General features: G+C 39.7%; 1 protein-coding gene across 1 annotated transcript in view; it reads right to left on the bottom strand.

The window, feature by feature from the left end:
• Igf2bp2 (insulin like growth factor 2 mRNA binding protein 2) overlaps positions 1-11,781 on the bottom strand; it is a 140,922-nt gene extending 129,141 nt beyond the window's left edge. Inside the window, exons 1-2 of the mRNA XM_020157587.2 lie at positions 11,517-11,781; positions 9,897-9,957 (exon numbers count right to left, since the gene is read on the bottom strand). Coding sequence (XP_020013176.1) covers positions 9,897-9,957; positions 11,517-11,694 — 239 coding nt within the window. The 5' untranslated portion in view covers positions 11,695-11,781. The remainder of the gene's footprint in view (positions 1-9,896; positions 9,958-11,516) is intronic.
• Positions 11,782-12,065: the final 284 nt, after the last annotated feature.

Genomic DNA, 12,065 nt, shown 5'->3' with positions numbered 1-12,065 from the left:
TTCAGGGTGGCACAACACAGAGTGTTTAAAAAGGCTTCGTTTACAAATTCAGTGTCCCTGACTTGAAGACATCACTATCAGAAGAGAAAGGGAAAAAAAGAGGCCAGCTGGATCCAGGAGAGAGGTCAGATGATTTATGTATCCACAGGATTGTTTTCTATCCTTCAATGGTTTAAAAAAAAATAGTTCTTTTTCTTTACAAAGGGTAAACACAATTGTGCCTCAGGGAAAAAAAAAAAAAATAACCTAAACTTTCAGCACCGGGAAATTCCTTCCCAAATTTTTTACCACTTCCAAAAGTGTACAATATGTGACCCCACACCCAATGAAGCTTGTGTGTCTGCTGCACATTCCAAGGAAGCGTGTGCCACAGAACCCATACATTCCAACACATTGAGCAAGCACACACACGCCTCCTGGGCTGCCCCAAACCTCAGCCAATGAAGGGGCATTGGGGTTGCAGACAGGCCTACACACCAGGCAAAGCACCCCAGCCTTCCCAGCATCCCCACGAAGGAGAATGAGGGAGAGGAAGTGGCCAGTACAGGGCCTTAGAAAAAGAAATGCAAAACCTTCTGTGGGACAGACCAGCACAGACTCAGAGTTTTTAAATGTCAAAGGGAAGAACAAGTTGCAGAGACGCTCAGTTTTGCTGTCACACTGGAATCACTTTCTATCTTCCCCAACTATGGGTGAGGACCAGTCCTTCCCACGTGCGCTGGCTTATAGAGCATGTACAAGCTGCACCACAGGGTGCAAGGACCCAGTCCCCTCTGCTTCTGTGGTGGCTCCCCTCCTCCCTGCCATCCTTCTCCTCTCTCCCTCCCTTCCACTTTTTTCTTAATAATTCGAAGCTAAACTGAACTTTTTCTGTGTTAATCTCCTTTTATCATCTCTACATCTAATTCTCAAAGAGGCACAAAACAATTCACTTCAAAACGTTATGCAGACAGTGATGAAGAAAAACATCCACTTTTCAAAATATGCATTATAAAGTAAAACGGTCTCTATACAAGACAAAAGAACTACCCAGCCTGTCCTCCCAGAAGCATTTCAAAATGTCTTCTACTTCATGGACCAAAAGGAGACTAACCTGTCCACAGAACCACTTCTCAATTTTTTACTTCATTTTTCAAAGATAAATAGTAAAGAAAAGATACAGATTTAATATGCTTATTCTGATACTATTTTAAGTTCTGCTAAGTATTAAGTTATTGGCTAGGAAAGTAATTTTTTATCTTATAATAAATTTCATATTATAATCCTATCAAAAAAGTAGCACTTCTCCATATAGAAACTTCTCATGTATCTCACCTCCTTATGCAATTGTATCTCATGTCCTATGTTACCAAACTAAAAAAATAGCCACAAATGCACAAGATGCTTAAGTTTTCTGTTAAAACGAACATACAAATTTTTCTAGTCTCTGTGCTTTCACTGGTTTTTTCATATGTAAGAAAAGTTTAAAATTTACTAATGTTATTAAAATGAACCATTTTATAAAATGTAATTTCAAGATTCCTGTGTTTCCCCCCTACTCCAAACTACTGACATTTTCAAAACATAGCTAAACGGAAGTATGGCAAACTTTTTGTAACATTCTAGATCCTGACCAAAAAAAAAAAACCTGATTTTTTTTTTTCCCCAGAATTAAAAAAGGTGTATTTTTTTTTTAGTGGGGGAAGGTTTGCACCAAAGGTAGGAAACACAGACCCTCCTCTCACATTGGACATATGTATTTTTTTATAATTAAGTTATAACCACAATGATTTTTTTAAAACACTTTTTTCCTTTTATATAATTACAAATGCCTCTACTATAAGACTACTACTTCAAGAAAGTTCCTTCAAATTATGACCACTTTCAATTGTTTTTCAATTCTACTAAATTAAAGAACACTGAACTTCAGCTCTTTATCGTTCTTAGTACATCTGTTTGTACATATAAATTTTCTCTTATTCTGCAGTAGGAGTAACACACAAAGTTACTCTATAACCTATATGTACATACTATCACAATCCTATTGATTGCTAAGGTGCTGCTACTGTATTCAAAGTACATGGACGGCAAAGATAATACGGTCTCTGCTTCTCAGAAGCAGTTTTGGTCCACTGGAAGGAATTGTTTTGGAGTTTGAAGCTTTGCAGCCCTATCTGCAAATGGGATTAAATAAAGATCTCCCTGGGTTGTTGGGAGGGTAAAATGGAAGGCTTAGCCTAATGCTTAGCACATTGCAGCTACTTAAGTATTCGTTATCGTTCTTCCTCTTTCTCCATCTTCTGAATCAAAATTCCATGGAAAATGCCATACCCCACTCTAGACTATACTAACTTGAAAAAACATATGAGGAGTTACAAATAACCATCTTTCACCTACATTTTTCCTTAACAATTCCTTCCACTCTCCGACCACTAACATTGATGTGATAACTACAAAAATTAGAAGTAAACAAAAGGAGGCAAAGAAAATTTACAGTTAGGAGGAAATGAAGGTACTTCACATGCCTTGTTACTTAGAAAATGTTTTTGAGTGATTACGTAGTTAATGAAGACTTAAACCAAAATACACTGCTGACCTCCTGCAATACGCTGGCTGAAACCTGTTAGGAACAGGTTAGTTTTCATTCACCACATGGCACACAGTCTTGACCAACACTACCCTCACTGCCTCATCTGTATGGTTCAGACATTAAGAGAGACGTTTGTCCTAATGATGTTCTATTTCATAACACAAAGAATGCAACCACTGAAAAAAGTAATGTTAAAACAATGAAAAATTCAACTTTCTTGGGTATATCCCTTCACTTCCCTTTATGACAAGCATGCAGATGGCAGAGAGTAACACTGCTTTTAAAATTACTTCGGCTTATTTCTCATTTTTTTTCAAAACACGTATGTATAAAAACAAAACACACACACACAACAAAATTTACATCATTCATATTGAGGTCAAAAGATCATTCCAAAGGGTCAGTTCACAGATCTATTTCAAGTATTTCCATTACTCTTAAAAAGAGCATTTGAGCCTTAGAACATGATCAGCTGACTTCTTTAATTTAAAATTTAAATGTAAATGAAATACATTTGAGTGGAAAATCAGACTACCAGAATACCTGGTTTGGGGTTGTAGCATAGTGGTAGATGACCTGGGTTCTAGCTCTACTACTTAATTTATTATTTGCCTTAGTCCATTTACTCAATTTCTCTGAGACTAAGTTTCTTTGGTGAGAAAAGGGGTAATATCAATTTTCCTATCTTTTCCACAAAATTATTACATAGAACAAATGAAATAATATATAAAAGTAGCTGGAACAGCCTTGCTATACAAATATGAAATGCAGGCACATAAAAATACATCTTCCTACAACAATGCTGCTAGGCATTATTTATACAGTAACACATGGGATCACAAAACAACCTTTCGATCACATATAAAACAAAAATTTTAAAAATTTCAAGCTTTCCCCCAAGGCAAATTCATGCTCTGGGACATGTTAGTTAGATGACAATAAGCAAAACTGAAAATACCACTCTCATTGCAATGGTCTCAAAAAATTTGGGTCACTAGGTTCAACATTGCTTATAACAGGCAAATATTAGAAGATCTAAAACATGCATCTTAACTTTAATTTTCACTTACTGGACTTATTAAAATACCTATTTTAACACAAAGGGAAAATCCTAATTAAGTATCACATTTAAAAAAAATAAAGTGTAAGAGATAAATAATTAGAAAACCCGGAGATAAACAAACAAAATGTATGACAAGAATGCAAATTAGCCAGGCATGCTGGTGCACACTTGCAAGAGGATCACTGCAAATTCAACACCAGCCTGAGCTATTTAGGGAGTTCAAGGACAGCCTGGGTTACCTAGTAAGACTTTGTCTTAAAAAAAAAAAAGCAAACTTATTATTTAGTGAAAACTATCAGATTGGGGAAGAGCTATACAACTATTAAATGACAGACAAAGGGATGGCTTTGGACTTGATCACTTCCCATTAACCTAAAAGCATCCTTCTTTGCTGGGCTACTTATTCAACCTCAATATGCCATCAAATTCTGAACCAAAGTAAAGAACAGCCATAGCATTCTCTCTCCTCATTGACATCCAAAGCAACAGAATCTAAAGTTTTCTGCAAAAGAAAATAATTTCTCCACTATTTTATGGAGCGACCAGACTAAAATCTATGATCAAAACAGGAAAAGCAAAGCCTTAAAAATAATGCTCGAGCACTCTGCAATTTTGCTGCCCAAAATAGAACCATACAGTCCACGCCACTAAATGAAAATCATAAGTCTGTAAGCATCAAGTCAAATTGTAAAGTAAAAAATTTTAAATGTTTTAATGGTAATAAATAGAAGCAAAACCTGTTATCTTTACTTATAGGTGCTTGTTGTTTATTTGCTATTACCTGTTTAATAATGTTAATTTGAATAGTTCCCAAACTAATTTGAACTTCAGGTTGACTGTAGGATGGATAAAACCTGACTAAAAAATTATTTGGACATGTTTTGTTAAACAGAACTCTCCCCTCCCTCAAATTGAGAAGTCATAGTTTTTAAGATATCATGCTTTTGACTACAGTCTTAGAGCATAATTTTAAAAAGAAATTTGGATTAGTCAAGCCCCACCAGTCTCTAATGCCATAAATAAATAAATAAAACTGAAGACATTTTTATGGTGTTTAACTATGATTTTTTAAAATATATTTTGAAAATTGTAATTCAACTTTTTTAACAGCTTCCAAAGAAACCATTTCAATGTTATGCTATTTCTAATGAAATTGATTCAGAGTATTTAGGTTATACAAAAATAAGATTTCTTCCAGAGTATAGAATTTCTAAATGGAAATGCACATTCAAAGCTAGAATTTTCTAACACTAAAATCTGGTTTGTAAGCTGGGCATGTTGGTGCACACCTGTGACCCCAGCACTCAGGAGGCTGAAACAAGGGGGATCACAAGTTGGAGGTCTTGGCTACACAAGGAGACCCTGTCTCAAAAAAACAAACAAACAAACAAACAAACAAAAAAAAACAAAAGAAAGAAAAGGCAGGCTTTATAGATCAAAGCCCTCACCGAATCGCCTGTAAGAGGGAAAATCCAGTATTATAGGAGAGGAGGTAGATTTTTGCATTGGATGATCCTCTCAATAGCATGCTCAATGAAAACACCACTATAGGTGCCTGTGCCTTGACTTCCAAATCAAGGTCAACCACTTACATGTGCTATGCATCATTCAAAGCAAATCCCTTTACAAGTTTCTGTCACCTAGCACTTTTCATTACTCCTGTCTAAACTAAAATTTAGAGCAACTGTTGCTTGATTAAAGATCTCTTCTTCCCTCTTGATACTATCTGACTAAAACTACTGTCCCCCACAAAGTACACACATTTGTACACACCCCAGTGAATCAGACAGATGACACTGAGCTCAGTAATATACTCTAACAACTCTGACAAACTGTTTATCTACTTTTGAGGGGTGCATTAGCAGACCTGAGAGAGTGATTCAGTTGTAGACAGCAAATATTTAGAAAGTTTAAAAGTATCAAGCATGTATAAATAGGAGAAATCTGAATGTCACAGCTTTTTTGGCTTTTAATAAATGAACCCAAGTTATCATCCTTTAATGCTCAATTCAGCATCATATATATTCTTTTACAACTCACTGAAAAACGTGAAGCAACCTACAGATACACACACAAATTGTTTACTCAAAATAATTGTGAAATGCCAGTTTTGACATGTAATTAGTTCTCCTTTAAAAGTATTTTAAAAGGTAAAAGCATTTCTTAAAGAAAACGTATGGTACTATGCTTTAGAACATTATGTATAAAAGGCTTTGTCTAAATTTTACTAACCTTCCCTCATTTTCTAGTAAATTTAAGTCAAACTTTTAGACCATCTCTTACTGGTCATATTAGCTATAATTACAAGGAAAGATGATTGCTACTATTGAAAAGTACAATTTAGGACAAGCATGACATATCACCATGTTATCTTTTAGAATTAAGACTTAGATCTTTATCTATTAAATACTTTCACAAATTGTTGACCTACAATTTAAAATTCATATGTATTTGGTGAATTGGAAAAATCAAGCAAAACATAAAATCTATTTTGTTTTGTAGATTTCATTAGTTTTTAATACTTAACTAAACAATGTAAAAAATTAAATGACTAGTCTTCTAAAAACAAACCAGAATTTTAAACCTACATCATTACCTAAGTTACCAAGTAATTTTTTTCTATATCACTTCTATTTTACTCTAATATTTATTTCTTAGAGGTCACAAAAATGTGTATTCTCTAGAATATAAAAAAAAATTCATGTTTTTAAAAATGGGAAACTAAGCATTCAACGCCAAAGCCAAATCAAAAGTAACCATTAATATACGTTGTATCAACACATGGAATCTACTTAATTAAATCTATGCATTAATTTCTAACTCAACAATTTCTTGAAATAGGCTACCATATGATTATAACCTAATAAAGTCTTCTCTGTTTCTAGAAAATTAAGAATTGATGGAGCAAATGCCTTTGTTGTAGGGAGGGCTTGAGGTTTTTTTTTTTTTTTTGTATTTAATTCAACTATACACAATGTAGTACATACAAGCAAAATACAATTGAGATACTGTTTTCTTTAACATTCCTATAGGAGACCAAATTCATTTGCATTGCAGACAGCACAATTACTGATTTTTAACTCATGAAAGACAAATTCATAGCTTTTTTCCTACACTACCTCACAATGTTCACACCATGACAGTGGAAGCACATCGAGCATTATTTAGTTCCATCCTACAAGTGGGCAGAAATTGCATTTTTCAAAGTTTTGTTTCTCACAGACTCATTCAACTTTAGTTACAAAAGCACATTCAAGTTAGCATGCCTTAGCTAAAAACAATTTATGCAATATATGTGCATGTATATATAAATGACTTTTTAAAGTAAACTTTTATCAACACCCAAAATAAAATTTCTATCAAGGAAGCTTCCTTAACTTTTAACTGTATTTTAAAAGTTACCAGTTTTTTTTCCTCTTCAATAAATCTTTGATCCATCCATATTACCAAGAAATATGAATAGAGAAAAAAGATCCAAAGATTTTTATTCAGCAGAGACTGAAACCCACTTAGAAAGTAAGAGAAATAGATGCTTTGTTCGTGGTTTACATTATAATAATTTACATTGAGAAAGAATGAAACACATGAAGCAAAAAGAAAAAAAGACTATTCTACCTCTGAGTGACTCTGGGAAAACAGTGGTATCTAGACTGCCTGCGGGTAGCAGCACATATAAAATGATGCTGGAATGATACCTAATAAAAGACCCAACTGGGAAGCAAGTGGCATGCCAATAATTTCATAAGTTTAGATTAAAACATATTCCAAACTTTTCTTAGCCTAAAAAATCTACTTGGGATGTAGATAGTAAAAATGCTTCTAGAGAAATCAAAGAATTAAGCACAATAAGAGAAAATTAGCACTTAATTATTGAATCATTTTTTAAGTAAGCAAGCAATAAGGATAAATTGTTTTCTTCCAATTTTCACTTCAACTACACAAAAACCACATATAGAACTGACCTAACATTCACAAATTTACTTATAACATGCTAATTTACATAGAAATGCACCAAGAGAACAACAAAATAATCACCATATATATAAAAGCTTTGTTTTCAAATGTCACAGAATCCTGATTTTTGAAAACCACCAGCCCAGTACTTCATAAGCACATACAGCTGCCTCTTCCCAGGAGTCTGAACTCAGTTCACAATACTAGCAGAACTCTCTCTCCCTTAGTCTGCAGTACAAATAGCCAATTTCTGCATTTTAAACTAATAAAGGAAAGGAAAAAAGATTAAAACCATCCAATCAGAAATGATGCAACTCCCTCCAGCAACAGCTCAACAGCTATGCATACGTTTGGTATGTTAACCATCTTCAAGTGTAGTGAATCGCACAGCACATTTCAGCTATCTCTTGGGATATTCCATATCACCAACAAGTTCAAAGAAATTGTGAGCTAAAAGGGCTGGATAAGTTCTATATTGTTCTCTGATTAATTTATACTAAAAACTTGGGACACACCTCTAATTCTGAACTCATATAAGCAGAATAAAATTATTTAAATGACACTCCAGCTAACAGCAATTAATCCCTGAATTTTGAGGAAAAAAAAAAAAAAGCTAAAAAGCAGTCTATTGTTGAGAAGTTTTAGGTGAGGTTAATGACTTTAGGTAAACTAATATTTCACTTATATTGAAAATTAAATGATGTACAATGCAACATGAAATAAATCTAACAAAGTTAAAATTCTATTGGTTTTTACTAATTATACCCCCCCCAAGGATTCACAACAGTTAGGCAGTCAATAGAACAGAAAAAGACATTTATATAAACAAAGTGCATTAAATATTTTGGGTGGTTCTTTCAAACATTATTCAATATATTCACTAAAATTTCAAGTCTGTGGGATGAATACTTACAGTAAATACTTAGTATACCAGAAAACTTCCACTTGGACTTCCCAAGTAAAAAATATTATGAAAGAAAGTACACAAATTTAGACTACTTACTGAACATTATTAGAACATTAAAGAAAAGTATACAAATTTAGAATACATACTGAAAACCAGTTACACATGTCATCTTTATAATGAAGAACTAGCTTAATATGACACATGAAACTGCAAATCATAACTCTTACCTCTTTTTCAAAAAAGGCATTAAATGGTTTTCTAGTATGGCACAGACTCATTTGCAAGCAAAAGATGTTCTGTTATTTAGTTAAATTAAGAGGTATGTGGAAATGTGCACACAGGTTTTTTTTTAAATCTCTTTAACAACACATTCAAGCATTTATAAAATTAAGGTAGTTTGTTTTAAAATCAATTCTGACAAAAATCATGAGGCTACCCTGTTGACTATCACAAATTGTAAAGGTGGTACATTAAAGACTTCACTTAGCCTCTCCAATTCAGCTACTTAATGACTAATGATGAAAAAATGTATGTAAATGGGATATAAACTAAGTTTCGACACACACGGAAGAAAAGGAGTTTAGAATGAGTAATAAAGGGCCCAAATTTAAAGTCCACAATAAACTTGAAACAAAGATGTTTTCCCTCATTCTTTCCTCATACAGATAACTCTCAAGTTAGCAAATCTCTGTGGAGAAATCCAACCCCCACAAAACTTGTTACTCCTTCATCAACAATAGTGCACTTAAATGTAACTATCGATTTCACCGTGCTACTTACTTAGCCTCAAACATTTCTTAAAAGCAACAACAATAACAACAAAAGTGCTCAGAGCAATACTCAGTTGTCTCAGTGACTAAGTCTGGCTATTCACTACCATCCAATCCAAACAACCTACTTCTTTAGAATAGTCTGCAAAATACTGACTCCTTATTGAATTATTTTATTATTCAACATTAGATTATCGAAAAAAGAAAAGTAATTAATCGCGTAGTTTAGTTAAGCAATTCAGCTGACACAGTAAATATTTACTCTTAACATCTCACAGGAAGTCTTGACAAGCATTTGTTGCCATTGTGCTGGGGATAGGAGTGGGAGTGGGAAGTTTGGGGTGGGAGGCAATTTATGATAAACAAGTTAACCCTCCCCAAACAACTGAACCTACCTAGGGTTCTTCACTGGACCCCCAATTACACACCAGATATTTTCTAAGCACAGTAAACACCTTATATAATGAAAGTAAAAAAAAAAAATGGTAACTTTATAAACTATGTATCTCCTCTAAGAAAACAATCAAGTCTTTTTTTAAAACTATAAGGACACGTTTTAAAAGCTAAGTGTATTTTTTCTACTTATACATAAAATCAATCGCAAAAAAAAAAATCTAAGCGAAGTATATTTACCTTAGCTTTTTAGAGACTGAGTAATCAACTTCCATGATTTTCCCATGCAATTCCACTTTACCTTTAAAACAGAAATTTAAAGCACTCAGAACCTTCCCGAGATCAAATTCGCGGGGGTCTAGTAGGGGCACGCACACAACTCCACGTTCGGGCTCCGCCTTCGGGCGCCCTCAAGGGGTCTCCCACTCGGCTCCAGCCAGGCGAACTTAGTACCCAGTGTGAAGAAAGGTGGGTGCCTCGGGTCTCCGCACGAGGTGGGAAGGGTGCGAGCCCGGTTCCGACCCCAGGTATAGCTGTGGGTGGCATTACCGGAAAAACAAATTTAATAAAGAGCGGCGCCAATTTGAAAGGATGAGCTCATTTGAAACTCAAGCTGCAGGGCTGGCGCGGCCCCGTTCCTCTCCCGGCCCCCACCTCTCCATTCCGCTAACCCGGGACCCGCAGGCTCTGCTGCGCTTGCCCCCTGCCCTCCCTTCCTGGTGGCCCCGAGAAGACGCGCAGAAGCCCCCCCGGGTCAGCTGCTGCGAAAGCCCCGGTCCCTGCCCGCTTCTGGGTGTCACCTTGGCCTCGTCGCCGCCCCGCCCCGCCCCCACCCCACGCGCCCTTGAGGAAGGGGCTCCGGCTGGGCCGGGTAGGGGGCCGCAGGCCCGGGGCCTGGGGGCGAGCGCGGCTCCGAGCGGTGCGTGTGCGGGAGGGAGAGTTGGGGAGTGCGCGCGCGCGCGAGTGTGTGTGTGTGTCGCTCTCCGACTCCCGTCTGGGCTCCAGCGCGCTCGCGGGCCCCCCGGTCGCCTCTTTCCCGGTTCTCAGCCAGGGCCCCCACCGAGTTGAGACAGGGCACCTCGTAAAAAGGTGCTTCTGGCCGAGCGGGAGGCGGGGGGACGGGCGGTGGAAAGCCCCCAGCCCCGAGTTCTTCTCAATAAAATCGGACAAAAAATTCAGGGAAAAATAGGAGCGCTTGAGACCAGTGAGAGGGGACTGAGCTTCGGGAGAGGACCGAGGGAGCTGTGCGGTCATGTAGGGTCTGGGTTGGGGGAGCCCCGAGACCTCGAAGGGACCATCAGGATGGTGCCGAAAGTGGGGGGCTGCAGGGCAAGGTGGGGAGGGGGCTCCAAAGGAGACTGCGGCTCAGGGGACGCCACAGCGGGAGAGGTCCTGGGCACGAGGCATGGGAAGAAGGAAGGTCCAGCCAGAAGAGAAGATGATGCCGGATTTGGGGGGGTCCTTGGCATGGGGGGATGACAGGAAGGTCAGGGAACAGGGGGCACAGGAGACTCTGGAAGGGTGGGGGTGGGGTGGGGTGGGGGAGACCTCTGAAGAGCAGTTCGGAGCACCAGGGGTGTCTCCAGAGAGCAAGCGAGCCCCAGAGACCCTCGCAAGGGTTTGGGGGCGCCCCAGGGGTGCGGTCCGAAGGACTAGGGGTGAGCCCCGAGGTGTGGGGGGAGGGGAGCGGGCCGTCCCAGGAGCGGGCCAGCGGCGAGAGTTGAGGGTCTGGTGCGTGGAAGTGAGCGTGCGGAGACGGGAGTCCCTGCCGGGCGCCGCCCGCCAGGCTCGGCCTCCCTGCGGGAGCCGTCCCGGCCTGAGCCGGACGAGGCGGGGGAGGGGGCAGCGCTGAGTGCTCACCCGAGAGGGTCTCGATGGCGCGGATGGCCCAGTTCTGGTCGGGGTAGTCCACGAAGGCGTAGCCAGACTTGAGCAGGACCTGTCCCGCCAGGGGTAGTTTCCTGTCCCCGAAGAGCTGCCGGAGGTCGTCGGCAGTGACGGCGGGGCTCAGGTTCCCGATGTAAAGCTTGTTCATCATCCGTCTCTTCCCCGAGAGCCCGCGGCTCCCCCGGCCCGGTACCCGGCGCTCCTCGCCTCCTCCGCTGCCTTCGTCTCTCCTCCTCCTCCGCCCCCCCTCCCCGCCCTCCGCCCGCCCGCCACCCACCCCCACCCTCACCCTCAGCCTGGCTCCCCCCACCGCGGCCGGCCCGGCCCGCCCGGGGGCAGAGGCGGAGGCGGGGACTCGGCGCGGCTGCCTCCTCGGGGCAGAGTCCCGGGCCGGGCGGCGGCGCGCGGACAAAGCGCTCTCTCTGCCTCGCTCTCTTTCTCCCTCTCAAGGCGGTGGCGGGAGGAGGAGCAGCGGCGGGCGGCGGCAGCGCACCCCGCGTGTCTCTGTGAGAGAGTTTGTAC

Source organism: Castor canadensis, chromosome 5 (assembly GCF_047511655.1).
Source record: "Castor canadensis chromosome 5, mCasCan1.hap1v2, whole genome shotgun sequence".
In the NCBI taxonomy this organism is placed as follows: domain Eukaryota; kingdom Metazoa; phylum Chordata; class Mammalia; order Rodentia; family Castoridae; genus Castor; species Castor canadensis.
This window is presented reverse-complemented; position numbering and strand designations above follow the sequence as displayed.